This window comes from Dreissena polymorpha, chromosome 1 (genome assembly GCF_020536995.1).
Source record: "Dreissena polymorpha isolate Duluth1 chromosome 1, UMN_Dpol_1.0, whole genome shotgun sequence".
Taxonomy (NCBI): domain Eukaryota; kingdom Metazoa; phylum Mollusca; class Bivalvia; order Myida; family Dreissenidae; genus Dreissena; species Dreissena polymorpha.
In genome coordinates, this window is record NC_068355.1 from 128187671 (window position 1) to 128206397 (window position 18727).

Here is an 18727-nt window from a genome sequence, read left to right on the forward strand (position 1 = left end):
CTAAATCTTGAAGCCCTTCGACCCAGTTAAATCCACGTTTACTTTTTGTTGCAAATAGAATCTTGGCCTTTATAACACTGTTTGACCTTTCACACTTGCCCTGTGATTGAGGATGATACGGCCTACTATTGATCATTTTGATGTTGTACTTGTTCAACAAAAGTTTCATACTAGGGCCTTTAAATTCCAGTCCGTTGTCACATTGGATGATGTCAGGGGCAAGGTTAACCATCAACACGTCCTCTAATGCCTTTGCAACTTCACGCGAACTCTTCGTTTTCAGGGGTTTTGGCATAACGTACCTAGAATAAACGTCCACGACTTGTAGAATATAACTGTATGTGGACCCCTTGTAGCTAACACTTTGATTTTTCATGCTAATTATGTCAATCTGCCATCTTTTGCCTGGTTCCTCTTCTGTAATTGTCTTTGGCTTTGGCTTGTTTGTAAATCTCGGATACTTCTCATGGTAATACTTGCTATTGTACAGTATTTCAAGGATAGCTTGTTCCGAGAACCCCGTGTAATTTACTTTCAGTTTGTTGTAAATAACCCTTGCTCCACATCCTTTGTTTTCCATGAACATCTTCTCAACAAATCTAGGAAGATCTTCTTTCACAAGGACTTGCTTTCCGCCACACAATAAAGAACCCCGGTCACCAAGCTCGAAGTCCTTACGTTTTCTAATCATGGCCAAACAATTATTCTCTTCAGGTGTCCGTTTCTTCACAGGGACATCGAACGATCCGTTTAAACATCTGACAATAATGTCGTACTTCGACCTGGGCAAGCACCCTAATTGCTTCCTTTTTCTCCTAATTGCTTCCTTCATCTGAAATAATATAATAAGTTATTATACATTTATACTTCATTAGTTAATAGAGCTTGTATTGAACACCGCGTGTCGAAAACGAATGTCTCACGACATGAGCTGAGCTAAAATCACTCGTCTGATAGCTCCGCTAAAATTTACAATCCGAACTTCCGGGCAATATGCGCAATGAAAGTAGCAAGTACTTCATGTAAAGTTTCATTGAAATCCAACCGAATTCAAATTCAGGGGAAAAATAGCGGGCAAACTTATGGCGGTCAACGGACAAACGGTCTGTAGAAACCAATGCTACGTGGATGGAAGGGATATAAAGAAGGGGCCCTGGGGGCCTAGGTCGCTCACCAGAAGTCACGAATAGGCAGGGTTCGAAGGTCAAAGACCTATAAACTCCATAAAATTTAAAATGTTCAAATCTACAGATTACAGGAGCTCGATCTGATTTTGGTGGAAAATACACTTTCGAAAAAATGACTGTAGCTTAAATATTTTAGCAGTTTAGGAGTTACGCACCCGGAAGGAATGCCACGGACAATTGGATAGACGGACGGACAACTGCAAATGCACTCTGAGGGGGGGGGGGGGGGGCATAAAACATAAAAATCAATGCATGTTAAAACATCAATGCATATTAAGACAACTGAAAATTAAAATTATGTACAGTACTTACTGTCAAGAATTCTTTTGAAGTTTGAAGAAAGTTTGGATTTCAATTCTTTCTAGTCGAAAATCACAACTTTTCTTGCCGACCGCCAAGTCATATATGGTTACTGACTTCTGAGTAAGACTCGTGTGCAAAATTCCCGCCTTTTTAAAGCGGCACGTTATCAAAGAAAAAATCGGAAACTTCAAAGCTTTGTCGGCTTCTCAGCAATATGACGTCGGAACGACAAATCAACTTTACAAAGTAATGTTTAGGAATACAGTCACACCTGTCTAAAGCAGCCAGTCAAACATCCTTATTTTTGGAGAGATATATTCATTTAAAAGAGCTCAAAATCTCTTAAATCGGATTTTGGTGAAAATACACTTTCGAAAAAAAAAGTTTTAAAAATTTGAAAATTGCTATTAATGATCTCAACGAAAGTATCTGGCCCGCCCGGGAATCGAACCCAGGCCGCCTGCGTGCCAATCTGACGCGCAACCGACTGAGCTCGCCGGAGAAACAGTTACACAACCAGCAAAATCAATGTAAAGTGTGGTTAGGTTAGCTGTTTCTGTTACTGCTAGTTACGACGACGACGACGACGACGACGACGACGACGATGATGATGATGATGATGATGATGATGATGATGATGATACTTTTGTCACTTCCAATATTAGGTTAATACAATGTATTTGAGTTTGAAAAAAAGTTTACACATCGGCAGACTATTTCATTTATTAAGAAATACATAATTTATGTACCATATACGTAGGCCATTTTCATTTTTATGAGTTTTTTTGGTATGTACCAAATACGTTTTGGCGAGCATAGAAAAACTTATTCCAACCGAATATGGTACAATGTTTGTACCATATTCGGTCGAAAATTGTACCATCTTCGGTCCGAGTATGGTACATTTGTACCATATTCGGCCGAATATGGTACAAATGTACCATATTCGTTTTTGTACCAAATACGGTCCGACAGAGCTTTAAGAGCGCAATATCACCATAAATTGTTAGCAGGCAATAAGTCGAACCAATATGTTGCTACAGTATAGAAACACACTGAGATGGTTGAACACTAGATACCACCCGGTATGGAAACGTTTAATTCATGAATTGTTTTTCATTGCGTATTTGTGAAAATTTGACATAGGCTTTAAGTTTGTTATTAAACAGGTGTAAACATTAAGGGCGAAATAAAGGAAATACACAATCTTTAGTTAATAATGGTTTTATAAGTGATACATGAATCGTTGGACATTATTTAAGTCTTGGGAAATTAACATGCACAATGAATAAATAAGTCATAGAATGTTAGTCAATGAATTTTGTTTGATCTGTTTGACCTGCTTTGTGTACACAGCGATCGATGATTGCACTGTATTATAGAACACCAGCTGTAATGCGGGCCGCGTAGCTTAATGTAATGCTTAAGAGTATTTAGAAATTAAACACGTTAGGGCCTAACTGAATAGCCAACCGAACTATTTTTCTTGTAAAGATTAAATGCTTTTTTATAAAATAAATTAAACGTACTTTTTAAGGAATAATTCTTCCAAATTCATTTCCCGGCATAATTCCAATCTACGTTTTATCGTACTTCAAACAACATGTCACGCAGACGAAGGGATTTAATAATGTGTACAGGAACAAACTACTTAAGTTGGTATACATTGATATACATAAGATTTTGTTTATGAACAATATCGTTTTGTTTTACTCGTCGCATCATTTAACTTGTGATATGTGGGTAGAAGTTGATTTGCGGAAGTTGACACGATGATTAAATTCGCGATACAAATCAGAAGAGAACAGAAAATGACGGTACTTTATTGCACCCCGGTTTGCATTATACAACAATATATATTGAAACATTGGTCCGTTTACTTTAAGTTTGTTTAACCAAACTTGAGACTGTGTTTCGAAACATCAATTGTATTAAAAATATTTGTTTTGCTGCAATTTTACCCATTTAACGTCATATCTGCTTTATCAGAATTTAACATATTTATTGATAATTTTCGTCATCAACGATGACACCACAACCGTATGACACAAATCTTTTTATTTATCAACACAGAAAATATTGAAATAAATTTAATTACAAAACTACACTTTACATGAAGCTGAAGTAAAACGACACCTTAAGAAGATTCATACAACAAGTATTTGAATGTTGTGAGCGATACGAAGCTAGTATAAGCGGTCCCATAAAAAAGCATGATAATAAGCATTATAAATGTGTTTCTTTCTCATTCAAAATCTGCACACGACATGCACGTTGCACTTGATTTATATGGAAGTATATTTAAAAAAAGCGTTACAAATACATTTTATCACAATCCAAATAGTAGTATCTGGCGGAACATGTTTAAACGTAGTCATCTTAAAACGCGTTTTAAAACTCTTGCCGAAACTAGCCACTCTCGATGGCTTACTTGTGTGAATTCGCTACATTTGTTTTCGACGGGCGGCGTTTAGAGTATTCTCAGTTACTGGTGTGGCAAGCTTTATTTTTTGTATAAAGAAATTGGTAACGAGAGAAAGTAAGTTACCGATGATTGTGATCCTTTTATTATATTATTCTATCTTGATATTAGTTGCAATGCCGATTGTCGTTTGAAGAAATTTCTTATTTTTTATTTTCCATTCGTCTACATCGTTACGTCTTCTGCTGTTTATACAAATGATTGTTCGCTCACCATTTAGTAAGTAAAGACGTTGGCGTTGAGTAGTTTTTGTATCGTCTTCACCGGTGTTATTAACCAATGTTTTGCCCTCGCATTGCTTATATCATTCTTGGTGCTCTCGTCTTTGTTAAAGTTATTGACATCGGATCTAAATTGAAACCGTTTATTATTACTGCAATTAGTATTGGAGAATTAACCAACATGTATCGACATTAAAACATATTCTCCATTTTTAAAAGGATTTTACCGATAAGCCGCTGAAGAATATGTTACTGAAAAACTTGCAATAATTGTATGACTGACCCCATTGGTATGCAGGTATCAAAAATAATACGAAGCACTTGGTATACTCGTATTAGCTATAATTAGATGTACACACGAGTATATGTACCAGTATAACTTTTACAATGTTTTTTTATTCAACTGTTCTTTTTAGAGCGGCCATTTGATCCGAAAAAAAGTCACATTCTTTCTTGCAATTGAAATCTAGTACAGCATACACGCCTTCACATTGTGGGCATTACTTTTTTAACGTTTTGACTTTATTTAATATGTTCAACCGATCTTGAAATGGTGTAGGAAAACACAAATGAAACAGCGTCGCAAAATCAATTAAATTATATCATAATGAGAAATAAAAAATTATTTTCAGACAAGCAGTTTCTCAAAGGTTAGTGACAGACGTGTTAATTATTTGTATAAAGACCCTTTTCCCGCATTATTACAGACTGTGGTGCTGTTCCGGTAATTGCTGGTGTAAAAGTTGCACAACCTAATACAACATTGTTTGGCGCCACGACAACATACACTTGCGACGCGCCATTAACTGGAACAGGAAACATAGAGTGTCAGGCCATTGGATGGACAACACCAGCACCTTGTGGTAATTTGTGTTCAGATATACAATATGTAATGGAAGAAGATTGCGTAATGGTTGTGAATGCGGTTCGTTAATAGACATATTAAAGGCTCCTAGTCGAGTCCCAAAGCATATTAAGTTGTGATAACCAGTCCTTATTAAATATAAGTGTCCATCATATACAGTCCTTTTCATAGTTGTCCCTAAATGCGTATAGGATGGAAAACTAAAAATATTGTATGAAATACCAAATATTACTATATTACCTTGATTTGATAAAGGGTTATGGAATTCATTGACAACATTTTCATTTAGTTTATGTCCATACTGATTTTCCGCCAGAAATATTAAATTAATGCAATATTATAATATACTTTTCATCACAACTGATACGTGTTTTGCTGAAATAAACATAAGCATGTCTCCCTATCCTGAACATGTAAATGGTATGTCTTCAGTCCAATATTTTCTTGTAAGATCGTGCTATGATGTTTATTTAGAGAATTGTTGTGCGCTTGGTTTGTGACTAAGCCTTGGATATGTGTGAAGTTCGGCTAACATTCAACCCGGTTGAACTCCCCATTGCTTTGCAATGACCGTTGCAAGACGGTTATCCCAGTTGTAACATTTTTATGTTAATAGTTGTTGTTTTGTTGTTGTTTTAAATTAGTTAATAAGGAAACTTTGTGTTCTCCTGATATAGTTTATGGAGTTTCATAGGTAACAGTATACCCTTTAAAATAAACAACAGTTTTGCACCAATAGTCACACAAGTCAAGATGACGGATAATCGAACATTCTGCACAGAATCGGATTAAAATACATGTACTATTGATTTGAAACATACGTTTTTAACAAGTTGACCAGCTCATGTCTGCTGGGGTTAGTCAATGACTGCAAGACTGTGTCTTTAAGTCATCTTCACCAAATACGAATGAGGCAATGACAATTTACAGGTACTCATAATATTATTTAAATATTTTGAAATTCAATTATTTCTTCAACGAACATTACTCAACTTTTTAAATATAGATAAATAATAAATTATCATATCGTTGATAGCTTTCAAAAATTCAGTGATGCAACTGTTTTTAAATTATATCAAAAGGTGATAACTAAAGTTATCAAAATATGCTCATATATCCAATAAAACAAAACTTTCTAAATATGATGATATGAACGGTGTATGAAAGACGATATTATGATTACTACTATTTATATAATAAAACAGAATTCATACAGCCAGGATTTAAAAGTTCAATTAAGGATTATATTTGGATATAGGTGGTCCAACGTCAAAGTTATTGTTACTAAAAATTGCAAAAAAAAATCTATAACTTTAGTCTTGATATAGATGTTTCACTGACATTTACATATAATTACATTACATGCGAACATGGCCTCAAATTGCACAATGTTCAGTTATTTAGTACACTGAAGAATGAAATCGTAATTTAATGGCTTCCTATGTTGATGATTAATATGCAACACCTGCTTTCCTTTCATATACCGTTCACATAATTAGGTCTGTAAAAGGTTGTCTGTGTTAGTTGTATTTGGACATTGTCATGACTTCATTATTCTCTTTTTGATTTAATTTAAAAGAAGTAACACTGATATTTTGAAATGCGATCCAATATTTCCATCCATACTGTGTAATAGTACTGTCCATCTTTTACACAATATCTAAAATGTTTATGTTGATTGTTGAAGCAACTATTCGAATATACTAAAAGCTTCTGTTAGCTTATGTCTGTGACATAAATATGCTTATACTTAATTATTAAATTAATTGAAGTTAATACATTTTATTGACACTTATGTTGCAAACTTCTGGTCTAATTGGGAAGGTGACGACGCAAATAATACTGATAAGTATAATGATGGTAACTAAATAAATGAAATGCATCTTGTGAATGAGTCAAAGAGTGAATGAGTAAGGGAGTTAGTCAGGCAATAAGTTAGTCAGTCAGTGAGAGATCGTGTAAGTAAATGAGTCAGTTAGTGAATTAGACGAAAAGGGAGTAAGCGTTAACGTCAGTGATTGAGTGAGCGACTCCGTGTTGGAGAAATTACCTGAGTATTTGAGACAGACAGTAAGTGAGTCAATGAGTAGGAGTGTGAGTTAGTTGTTCAGTGGGTCAGTCAGTGAGTAAGTTGGTGAGTTAGTGAGCGAGTAAGTAAGCGAAGAAGTAAGTGAATAAATAAGAGTGAGTGAATCATTCAGTGAGTGAGTGTGTGAGTGAGTGTGTGAGTGAGTGAGTGAGTGAGTGAGTGAGTGAGTGAGTGAGTGAGTGAGTGAGTGATTGAGTGAGTGAGTGAGTGAGTGAGTGAGTGAGTGAGTGAGTGAGTGAGTGAGTGAGTGAGTGAGTGAGTGAGTGAGTGAGTGAGTAGGTGAGTGAGTGAGTGAGTGAGTGAGTGAGTAAGTCATTGAGTTAATGAGTGAGTTCGTCATTTAGTCAGTAAATTAGGTAGTAAGTGTTCAGTTATCGATTATTTAAGCGATTTATTTATTATTTGATTGATTGATTTATTTATTAATTGAATGAGTGATTAGGTTAATGAGTGAGAGAGTGAGTGTGGGCTTCAGTGAGCGAGTCAGTGAATGAGTCAGTCAGTGAGTAAGTGAGTCAGTGAGTCAGTGAGTCAGTGAGTAAGTGAGTCAGGCAGTGAGGGAGTCAGGCAGTGATGGAGTGAGTCAGGCAATGACTGAGTCAGGCAATGACTGAGTGATTGAGTGAGTGAATGAGTCAGTCAGTCAGTGAGCCAGTGAGTGAGTGAGTGAGTGAGTGAGTCAGTCAGTCAGTCAGTCGGTGAGTCAGTCAGTCGTGCAGAGGGTGAGTCAGTGAGTTAGTGAGAGTCAGTGATTCAGTGAGTAAATGGGTGAGTTCTCAGTCAGTCAGTCACTTAGTCGGTCGGTCGGGTGCTCGGTCAGCAAGTCAGTACAATGGTCTTTCTGACTAGTTAGTCAGCGTTACAGTTTGTCTGTGTTTAAGTTGGTCTGTTCATGTGCGTTGAATCAGTGTGTGATTCAGTGGGTTTTCTGGCATTGGACTGGGCTCTTATCAACTCACATACTATGTTTTAACAATTGGAGCTAAAATGTTATCAAACAATGTCAGTAAAATTCGTTTTTGTAAAAAGCTGACGATTTATTTTACTCATTCATTCAAATAGTGACTACTTAATTTATTGAGTGACGTATTGAGTATGTGAGTAAATGAGGGAATGCGTTAATGAGTAAGTGAATCAGTGAATGTGTGAGTGAGTGGGTGAGTGAGTGAGTGAGTGAGTGAGTGAGTGAGTGAGTGAGTGAGTGAGTGAGTGAGTGAGTGAGTGAGTGAGTGAGTGAGTGAGTGAGTGAGTGAGTGAGTGAGTGAGTGAGTGAGTGAGTGAGTGAGTGAGTGAGTGAGTGAGTGAGTGAGTGAGTGAGTGAGTGAGTGAGTGAGTGAGTGAGTGAGTGAGTGAGTGAGTGAGTGAGTGAGTGAGTGAGTGAGTGAGTGAGTGAGTGAGTGGTTTGACGTTCGGTCTGCAAATCAGTCAGTTGAACAGTCATTAACTCAGACAATATATAGACGAACTTCATTAGTATATTAACAAAGATGCACTGGCCATTGTTTAGCTGTCAATTGATTGAACAGAAAAGATTTTTGTGTTTGTTGTTTAAAATTAATAATATACATCTTGCGATTTAATCAATATTTTTAGAGTGCCCAGTGTTAACAGCTCCTGAATATGGAGCAGTGGACAAAAATTCAACCACTACACCTATTGGTGGAGTTGCAACCTACACATGCAATCCCAATCTTGTCATCAACGGTGTAGATAAGCCATCGTGTACAGCCAACGGTTGGAATAGCACTAAACCCACATGCGGTACGTTCAAGAAAGCGCTCATGTAAAAAATATAATAATTTAAACACCATCTTCCTTATCAGAGGTCTAGATTTAGTTCAGTAGTTTAAGGTATAGTTAAATAACACAAGATCTAACTTAGTATTGAAAAAAAAACGGTTTAACGCGACATTACAGTATGTTACATAGGGATAATATAAACGAGTAAAAAACTGTGTGTGCCTCTATGCAGGCGTTCTAATGGCGTTGTGTCAATAAATAAAGCTTAACATTCTGTGTTTATTGATCTTCTCATAATAACTCTTCGTTTTTGAGTAATCGGTTAATTGATTTGTTGTTTAATTGCTGTGATAGTGACAGAAAGATTGAGTAAGTGAGGGAGTTAAAAATATAGTTAGTGAGTAAGTTATTAATTGGTCAAGTCACCGAATCAGTGAGTGATTCCTTGAATGATTGATTGAGGGAGATTTAAAATGAGTGAGTCCGTCATTGATTAAGTAAGTCAATGAGTGAGTGAGTCAAGCTGTGTGTAAGTAAGTCAGTGAGTCAATGAGTTACTTGCTAAGTGAATGTGTCGTGAGTGATTTAGTGAGTGGGTCTGTCGGTCGGTTGTTATGTCAGTCTGACGGTTGTCGGTCGTTTGGTCGGTCGTCTAAAGGTCAGTAAATCAGGGTATGTATAGACGTATTTTATTATTTGAAAAGAAATAGTACATATAACATTTCTGAAGCCAAGTAATGCTATAGCTTTGTCGTTGTTTGTTTTATTGTTGTTGTTATTTTAAAAAAGTACAAGCATGTTGTAATTCATTTTAAAATTTCGTTTTCAGAGTGCCCAGTGTTAACATCTCCTGAATATGGAGCGGTAGACAAGGTTTTAACCACTACACCTATTGGTGGAGTTGCAACCTACACATGCAATCCCAATCTTGTCATCAACGGTGTAGATAAGCCATCGTGTACAGCCAACGGTTGGAATAGCACTAAACCCACATGCGGTACGCTCGAAAACGCGCTTATGTAAAAATATAATAATTTAAACACCATCTTCCTAATCAGAGGTCTAGATTTAGTTCAGTAGTTTAAGGTTTAGATAAATAACAAAAGATATAACGTACTATTTAAAAATAAACATCGGTTGAACGCAACATTACAGTATGTTACATAGGGATAATATCAACGGGTTAACAACTGTGTGTGCCTCTATGCAGGCGTTCTAATGGCGTTGTGTCAATAAATAAAGCTTAACTTTCTGTGTTTATTGATCTCGTAATAACTCTTCGTTTTTGAGTAATCGGTGAATTGATTTGTTGATTTATTGGCTGTGTTAGTGACAGAAAGATTGAGTAAGTGAGAGAGTGAACAATATAGGCAGTGAGTGATTGAGTTATTAATTGGTCAAGTCAGTGATTCAGTGAGTGATTCATTGAATGATTGATTGAGAGAGAAATAAAATAAGTGAGTTAGTCAATGGGTAAGTAAGTCAATGAGTGAGTGAGTCAAGCTGTGTGTAAGTAAGTCAGTGAGTCAATGAGTTACTTACTAAGTGAATGTGACGTGAGTGATTGAGTCATTTGGTCCGTCGGTTGTTTTGTCGGTCTTAAAGTCAGTAAGTCAGGGTTAATATGGACGCACTTTATTATTTGAACAAAATAGCAAATATAACATTTCTGAAGCCAATTCATGCTATAGCTTTGCCATAGTTTGTTTTATTGTTGTTGTTATTTAAACAAATTACATGCATCTTGTAGTTCATTTTTAAATTTCGTTTTCAGAGTGCCCAGAGTTAACAGCTCCTGAATATGGAGCAGTGGACAAAAATTCAACCACTACACCTATTGGTGGAGTTGCAACCTACACATGCAATCCCAATCTTGTCATCAACGGTGTAGATAAGCCATCGTGTACAGCCAACGGTTGGAATAGCACTAAACCCACATGCGGTACGCTCAAAAACGCGCTTATGTAAAAATATAATAATTTAAACACCATCTTCCTAATCAGAGGTCTAGATTTAGTTCAGTAGTTTAAGGTTTAGATAAATAACACAAGATATAACGTACTTTTTAAAAATAAACATCGGTTGAACGCAACATTACAGTATGTTACATAGGGATAATATCAACGAGTTAACAACTGTGTGTCTTTCTGTTCAGGCGTTCTAATGGCGTTGTGTCAATAAATAAAGCTTAACCTTCTGTGTTTATTGATTTTCTCGTAGTAACTCTTCGTTTTCTAGTTATCGGTGAATTGATTTGTTGATTAATTTTCTGTGTTAGTGACAGAAAGATTGAGTGAGTGAGGGAGTGAAGAATATAGTCAGTGAGTGAGTGAGTTATTAATTGGTCAAGTCAGTGAATCAGTGAGTGATTCCGTGAATGATTTATTATGTGAGATATACAGTGAGTGAGTCAGTCAATAGGTAAGTAAGTCAATGAGTGAGTGAGTCATGATGTGTGTAAGTAAGTCAGTGAGTCAATGAGTTACTTACTTAGTCAATGTTTCGTGAATGATTGAGTGAGTGGGTCTGTCGGTCGGTTGTTATGCCAGTCTGTCGGTTGTCGGTCGTTTGGTCGGTCTAAACGTCAGTTAGTCAGGGTTAATATGGACGTACTTTATTATTTAAAAAAAAATAGCACATATAACATTTCAGAAACCAATTCATGCTATAGCTTTGTCATGTTTTTGTTTTATTGTTTTTGTTATTTAAACAAATTACAAGCATCTTGTAGTTCATTGCAAAATTTCGTTTTCAGAGTGCCCAGTGTTAACAGCTCCTGTATATGGAGCAGTGGACAAAAATTCAACCACTACACCTATTGGTGGAGTTGAAACCTATACATGCAATCCCAATCTTGTCATCAACGGTGTAGATAAGCCATCATGCACAGCCAACGGTTGGAGTAGCATTAAACCCACATGCGGTACGTTAAAAACAACGTAGCGTGTTTAACTAAAATATATGGAACGACATGTACCTTAATAAAGTAAATATATAGTATGGTAGTTAGTGTTAAAGGAGGGGCCTTTTCACGTTTTGGTAAATTGGCAAAAGAAAAATAAGTTTTTTTCAGATTCGCGAAGTTTCGTTTTAGTTATGATATTTGTGAGGAAACAGTATTACTGAACATTTACCATGCTCTAAAGTATCCTTTAGATCTTTAGATGCCTCTTTTGACGATTTAAACCCCTGACACCTATAAAGCGTTGCAACGCGGAACGATTTGGAGAATTCTGATGTTGTCGTTATATTTTGTTATATTTTGTTAAACTACGAGGATTGGTTATATAAAGTATTAAATACATCCATCATTATATGAGCACGGATTGTAGAGTGGTCTATGTTGTAGGCTTTTACTCCAGGACTCAAGGGGTCAAAGGTTCGAGCCCTGTTGAGGGTTACTTTTTTTATAAAAAAAATTCTTGATTTTGTACTGGAAATTTTTAGATCCAATGTTTTTACATTTATCAATAAAAGGTATTTAATGACAAACTTAATCACATGCCAAAATCTGTGAAAAGCCCCTTTAAGAGTAATGACAATTTATAAAGGATCTAATGTAGCATTAAATTACACAATAACCAATTAAATAATGGCATTTTATGATACTAAACGGAACACTCGCTCAATAAAATTGTTTCTAGTCCCCATGATTCGTTACCTAAAGAATTCAGATTAATTAACACACCGATGAACACAGATAAAAGAGTCATTATAAGATTTTAATTTATCAATATCAAGAGAATAGCAACGATGTGTAATGTTTATTTATTATATATTTAATAATAATTTATAGATATGAACTCGATCACACTATCGATACATGTGTCAATCAGTAAGGAAACAACACTTCTGTAAAGGTGTTATTCTTAAGTTCCGGATAAACGAATAAACCGTAAAGCCTTACCTTCAAGAACTGATTTAACAGAGAAGAGTTTCCACAAACGAGAAAGGCTAACGTCAAGTCTCAAGCTGTTGGGTTAAAGATAATTGATAAAATCCAAAAACGTTTTAATATTTACTCTTGATATTTCAGGTTGTGAAATACTACCTGACATCAACGGCGGATCTTCAGGGAACGCCAGTACCGCTATCACAGCTGTGGGTGACTCAACAACGTTCAGATGCAACTCTGGGTTGGATCGTGTGGGAAACGAAACACTGACGTGTCAAGCGACCGCTGGCTGGGGAATGCTTCCCGAATGTAGTACGCACGTTATGTGGCGCTATATATATCTAAATATTGATTAACACATTATGCCCAGTGGACTCTCCCATCCTTCTAAATTGGATCAATTTATTTCCTAAATAAGGGATTTCTCATATACTTATTGCTATATTTTGAATATTTCTTACAGAAATTCCTTTAAGCAAACAGTGCATCATGCGGCGTCTCATCTGGGTCTAAGCTGTTTGCAAAGGCCTTTTTTTCTAGACGCTAGGCATAAATGGGTTTATGCTTAAGTATGCTCTTTCGGTCATTGAAAAGCAAATGATAAACGTTGAAAAGCCTATCATTCCGTACATAGTATGTCTAGTGTATCATAAGTAATTGTGTTTCGTATTGGTTGTAGACCATAGGGTGTAATAAGGTACAAATGTACAATAATATATGTATACACCATAATCATCATCAGCAGCAGCAGCAACAGAAGCAGCGCTAATATCGCTATAATTGTTTATGTTTGGTTTTAATAATTATTACCAGAATGCCAAGCGTTCGCTAATCCCGAAAACGGATATGTAACATTTACTGAAGTCGGTGGTAAAGTGGCTATCAATACAAAGGCAAATTACTCCTGCAGAAGTGGGTTTACTCGGGTCGGAAACGAAGAAAGAACTTGTACAGCAGTCTCCGGTTGGAGCGGGTCGGCCCCCGTTTGTCGTAAGTCAACAACGGCATATATCAATAACAATAACCATATGTAAAATAGATGCCTAACATGCGTTAACAAAAACAAGCTTAAGTTATATCCTGCTTTCTCGTAAATAAGACGACATAAAATTGGATAATTGCCTTAACATAACCTCACCTGTAAACTTAAACTTTAAGTCAACTTAAAACATAGCACGAGATTGTATAAAACATTGAATTTTAATTCACGATGAACAGGAACATTTCAAAGCCTTTTATAGATACAATTTAGCATATTAATTTTGGCTGATTATGCTTGTGAGTATTCAGTGATATATTTCAGTATTGCTGATGCAAATATCAGTGTGAGGATATTTCTATTAAATAGATTGTCAAGAACTTACCATAAGCAACGGGTTTATAACATCAGCAAATATTTTGGCAACCTTCCCGGCGCCCGTTGGTACTACAGTTGCGTATACGTGTTATACACAATATAAGTTAACTGATGGAACAACCTCAAGGACGTGTAGAAATGAGACTGGATGGGACGGAAAAGCACCCACATGTGTGGAAGGTAATAGAGGAAACAAGTGTTGCCAAAATCAGTCATATTCACCCATTTATGCATAGCGTCTAGAAAAAAAACTTGGCAAACAGCGTAGACCCAGATGAGACGCCGCATGATGCGGCGTCTCATCAGGGTGTGCGCTGTTTGCTTAAAGGAATTTCTGCAAGAAATATTCTAAATATAGAAATTAGTATTCTAGAAACCCCTAATTTTGAAAATAATGTGATCCAATTTAAAAGAATGGGAGAGTCCGCTAGGCCTAAATGGGTTTAATAAAATGTATTGATGTGAATGCTGCGAATCAACTCGTCTAAGTTATCATACCATGAAAAAAATCCTCACAATGGCGACCTATGTAAAAGACCGAGCCAATCCGATTGAGATTTTTCTAATCGGCATACCTCGCTGATTATCATTGATAAAGGTATAGGAGGCTCAGCTATAAATAGGACAGCATATTCTGGAAAAAATATTTCATAATAGTTTGAAAACGTTAATTTTAAATCAGTTATATTCAATCCATTATATGTTTATAGATCAATGAAACAACTATGCATTTTCTGTATTGTATTTGACATTTGTCGTGATTCAGTAAATACATTGCGAATTAAAACGTGTATAATTAACTTTCAACGCGATTGTGAGTGTAAAGAAAACGAATTATTTCGAACTGCCATTTGTAAACGTTGTAGCGACTATGGTATATAAACAGCATAATAGCCGTCTGACATCTGTGAAATTCGCTCTTGTGCGTGCTTACTCATTTTGCATATTTAATTAACTTTTCAAACAGAAATAACAGAGCCACATCAGTGCACATACTATGTTTGATAATTTATTCGTTTGTTGGATATTGTTTGCTGTTTGAAACACATATTAGGTTATATCGCGGAGATTTAGTTTACCTTACCATGTGTTCATGGGCGAACTCACGTATTCAAGTGCTCTTACGACTATGTGCTCATACCTACTTGCGGGAATCATCATGAAATTATTGCCGTACTTAAAGAACAAACATGCCTAAGCTTATGGAATTAGTGAAAAAAATAATCAAAAGAAAAAAATTATATGTTCATGCACATGGGCATGTGAAATCACGTCCGTATACATAGCATAGTTATCTTAGGAAAGGAAACAATGAAATATAAAGTTTAGTATGAAATACATGGGAAATTAAAGAGCATGGTGTAATTAAAGAGCATGTCAAGTTTGAATATATCAGCTTGTTATATTTGATCGAGAATGAAACCCGCCTCCCAGTTTCGCTGAATGGGTCAAGTTTCCCACGGGTACTACTTCCCAGTACTCCCATTTTTTTTTCGTACCCTACATTTTTCGTACCAAATTTTTTTCGTACCCAAATTTTTTCGTACCCAAATTTTTGCTCGTACCCAAAAAAAAATTTGTACCCATTTTTTTTCCTTCCCAAAATTTTTTTCGTAGCCAAATCTTTTTTTTTAGCCCATTTTTTTTTGGCATAATTTTGTTCCCAAAATTTTCGTTCTCATTTTTTTCCTACCCAAAATTTTCGTACCCACATACACAATTGTGGTGATCTAGATAATCTTAAATAGATGCTTTTACATCAATCCTCTTCAAAAGCATCGTCACACCAGTACTGTCAGTACTTTGATAAAACAACTGACCTGAATTCATGTCGCTTTGTGGTTGTTCTGTTGGCCCGTGGTGTCCTTCTAGTTGTGGTTCATGGCTTCGCAATCGTTAGCGGAAGTACTTCCAGGTTCATCACTGGTACACGGCGCCAAAACGAATATCTGTGCGTAGTGACACATATATAAATTAACTCAATCAACAGTTATTTGCTCTTTATTCAGTTGTTGACATAATATTTCCAAGTCCATGTAATTCTCTAAGTAACTAATAACGTTTCTAAGACATTACAAAGTCCGTGTAAATCCACCCAGACAGGACCCCACCCCAAGAGGGGCCCTGAAGATAAACTTCTAGCGTCTCTCCTATGAATTAAATCCTGATTGTTTGAGTGTCCGAAAAAGCATTGCTTATATACATGTACCGTTACATAAACATATCAACTTGATGGATCAAACCAATTTGTTGAAGTGCATATACGGGCGCATTTACCATCTTGCAAGTGCACGTACACGACAACAGACATCATTTTAAACGGACTGAACCCATTTACAAGCGTGCTTCTGATGTCAACAAACTAATGAGTCTCCGGCTACACTGACGTAACACAGGACATGCATTATTGAGAACAAGATACATACATCAAATATGCGACACACATAATCTTATGCATGTATGTATGTTGTTGTGTTGTAAGTTGAGTATACCAAGTTTAATTTCCAATAATATCCGTCGTTTTGATTTTGTTTTTAGATTGTGGGAATTTAACGGCTCCCATAAATGGTAGGGTGACGTATACAAATACAATTCTAAACAGCATTGCCACGTTTGATTGTATCTCTGAGCACTACAAGATCGTTGGTTCTTCGACGTTAAAATGCCAGACTGGACCACGTTGGAACGACACGGAACCAACCTGCGTCGGAGGTTAGTTTTCACCTTGGAAACTTTGCAATTAGAATTCGGTTACAATTATCAATCTTAACTGACTTCACATTCAACAACTAGCGATGTGATCATACGACAAAGTATGCCGCATACACAGTTCTCATTTGATTAACAATCCCACCTATATCGGAAACAACTAAACAAACTATAGAGATTCGCAAAATCAAACGCTGGTTGATATCGGTGAAAGGTTTCGTGAGCGACACGATTTGAGTTAACCCATTTATGCCTAGTGGACTCTCCGATCCTTCTAAATTGGATCAACTTATTTCCAAAATTAGGGATGTCTAGTATATTTATTTCTATATTTAGAATATTGCTTACAGAAATTCCTTTAAGCAAACAGCGCAGACCCTGATGAGCCGCCGCATCATGCGGTGTCTAAATCTGGGTCTACGCTGTTTGCCAAAGCCTTTTTTCTAGACGCTAGGCATAAATGGGTTAAAGGGATCTTTTCACGCTTTGGTAAATTGACAAAATTGAAAAAAGTTGTTTCAGATCCGTAAGTTTTCGTTTTAGTTATGATATTTGTGAGGAAACAGTAATACTGAACATTAACCATGCTCTAATATAGCAATTATATGCATCTTTTGACGATTTTAAAACCTAAAAATTATAAAGCGTTGCAACGCGAAACGATTGAATAATTTGGAGAGTTCTGTTTTTGTCGTTAAATTTTGTGAAACTACGAAGATTGCTTATATAAGGTATAAAATACGTCACGAATGTGTACTCGGCGGAATAGCTCAGTAGGCCAAAGCGTTTTTACTTCAGGACTCTGGCAGGACTCCAGGGGTCACTAGTTCGAAACCTGCTCCGGGCAATGTTCTTTTCCCTTTTTAAATTTTTTTCTTGATTTTTTACTGGAGCTTTTATGATCCAATGTTTACATTTATCAATATATAGCATTTAATGAATAAGTTAAAAAAATGCCAAAATCTGTGAAAAGGCCCCTTTAAGCACCACACACTTTTAAAAAAGATTATTTTTGCTAAACAGGGGACATATCTTTGATTAGATAGAAAATACCCTTACCAAAATATGGAGGTTTGCAACTGGGCATGCTGGTGAATATGTTTTTAAAGTTTTGGCGTTTTAACAGCAATCCTTTTTTAGTTATGGGCGACAAAAGTAAAACCGTGTTATTGTAACTACATTGTATAACAGTGGACAAAACACCGGTTGTGTCGAAAAATCATTCGAACCAAAACAATTGAGGTGCATGATAATACATGCTGGTTACTTTGTTGAAAAGGGTGACTCATCACGCAGCAATACTTTTGAGTTCCGCGTGGCACAGGTGAACAAATGTTGTCGATTTTTTTTTATATAACGGATTAATAAAATTGCATGTTTATCAATATTATTGTACAGAAAAAAGCAGCAATATATTTTACTTATACTCGACGAAAGTTAAAAAGTTTTTTTTGTTCTACAAAGGGGCCAAAGGGGTTATATATAGATATAGTTTATACACGTGCAGTTGTTTAATTGAATGTGAAAATAAACGTCATTATACGCAAGATGTACATGTACTTACGACATGAGCAGTTTGCGATGGAATGGACTCAATGTTCGGCGTCATATTTATTGTCATGTCCAACGTATATTTTTATCACCAGACTGTGGCGACCTTGCTAGGCCTACACATGGCGACGTTAGTTACACTGACACGATTGTGAACTCGAGAGCTGTTTACACCTGCACTGATGGCTTCCGCCTGAATGGTAGCGTAGAAAGAATCTGTGATAGGTCCTCGAAACCTGCAAAATGGACTTCTTCAATGCCTACATGTGAACCGGGTATAATAAATTTTTTTATCCCGTTCAATACATTTTATTTACCTCGTGAATAG

General features: G+C 36.2%; 2 protein-coding genes and 1 long non-coding RNA gene across 3 annotated transcripts in view; all 3 read left to right on the forward strand.

The window, feature by feature from the left end:
• The window catches only part of LOC127850760 (fibropellin-1-like), a 45279-nt gene extending 32227 nt beyond the window's left edge, over positions 1 to 13052 (forward strand). Inside the window, exons 7-11 of the mRNA XM_052384088.1 lie at positions 8741 to 8908; positions 9717 to 9884; positions 10662 to 10829; positions 11643 to 11755; positions 12924 to 13052. Coding sequence (XP_052240048.1) covers positions 8741 to 8908; positions 9717 to 9884; positions 10662 to 10829; positions 11643 to 11755; positions 12924 to 13052 — 746 coding nt within the window. The remainder of the gene's footprint in view (positions 1 to 8740; positions 8909 to 9716; positions 9885 to 10661; positions 10830 to 11642; positions 11756 to 12923) is intronic.
• Positions 13053 to 13691: 639 nt separating this feature from the next.
• On the forward strand, positions 13692 to 16801 carry LOC127849346 (uncharacterized). The gene is made up of 3 exons (XR_008034857.1): positions 13692 to 13772; positions 14131 to 14319; positions 16678 to 16801. It is a non-coding gene; the product is annotated as an uncharacterized LOC127849346 (long non-coding RNA).
• LOC127850826 (fibropellin-1-like) overlaps positions 16802 to 18727 on the forward strand; it is a 71320-nt gene continuing 69394 nt past the window's right edge. The window contains exons 1-2 of the mRNA XM_052384198.1: positions 16802 to 16851; positions 18514 to 18599. Coding sequence (XP_052240158.1) covers positions 16802 to 16851; positions 18514 to 18599 — 136 coding nt within the window. The remainder of the gene's footprint in view (positions 16852 to 18513; positions 18600 to 18727) is intronic.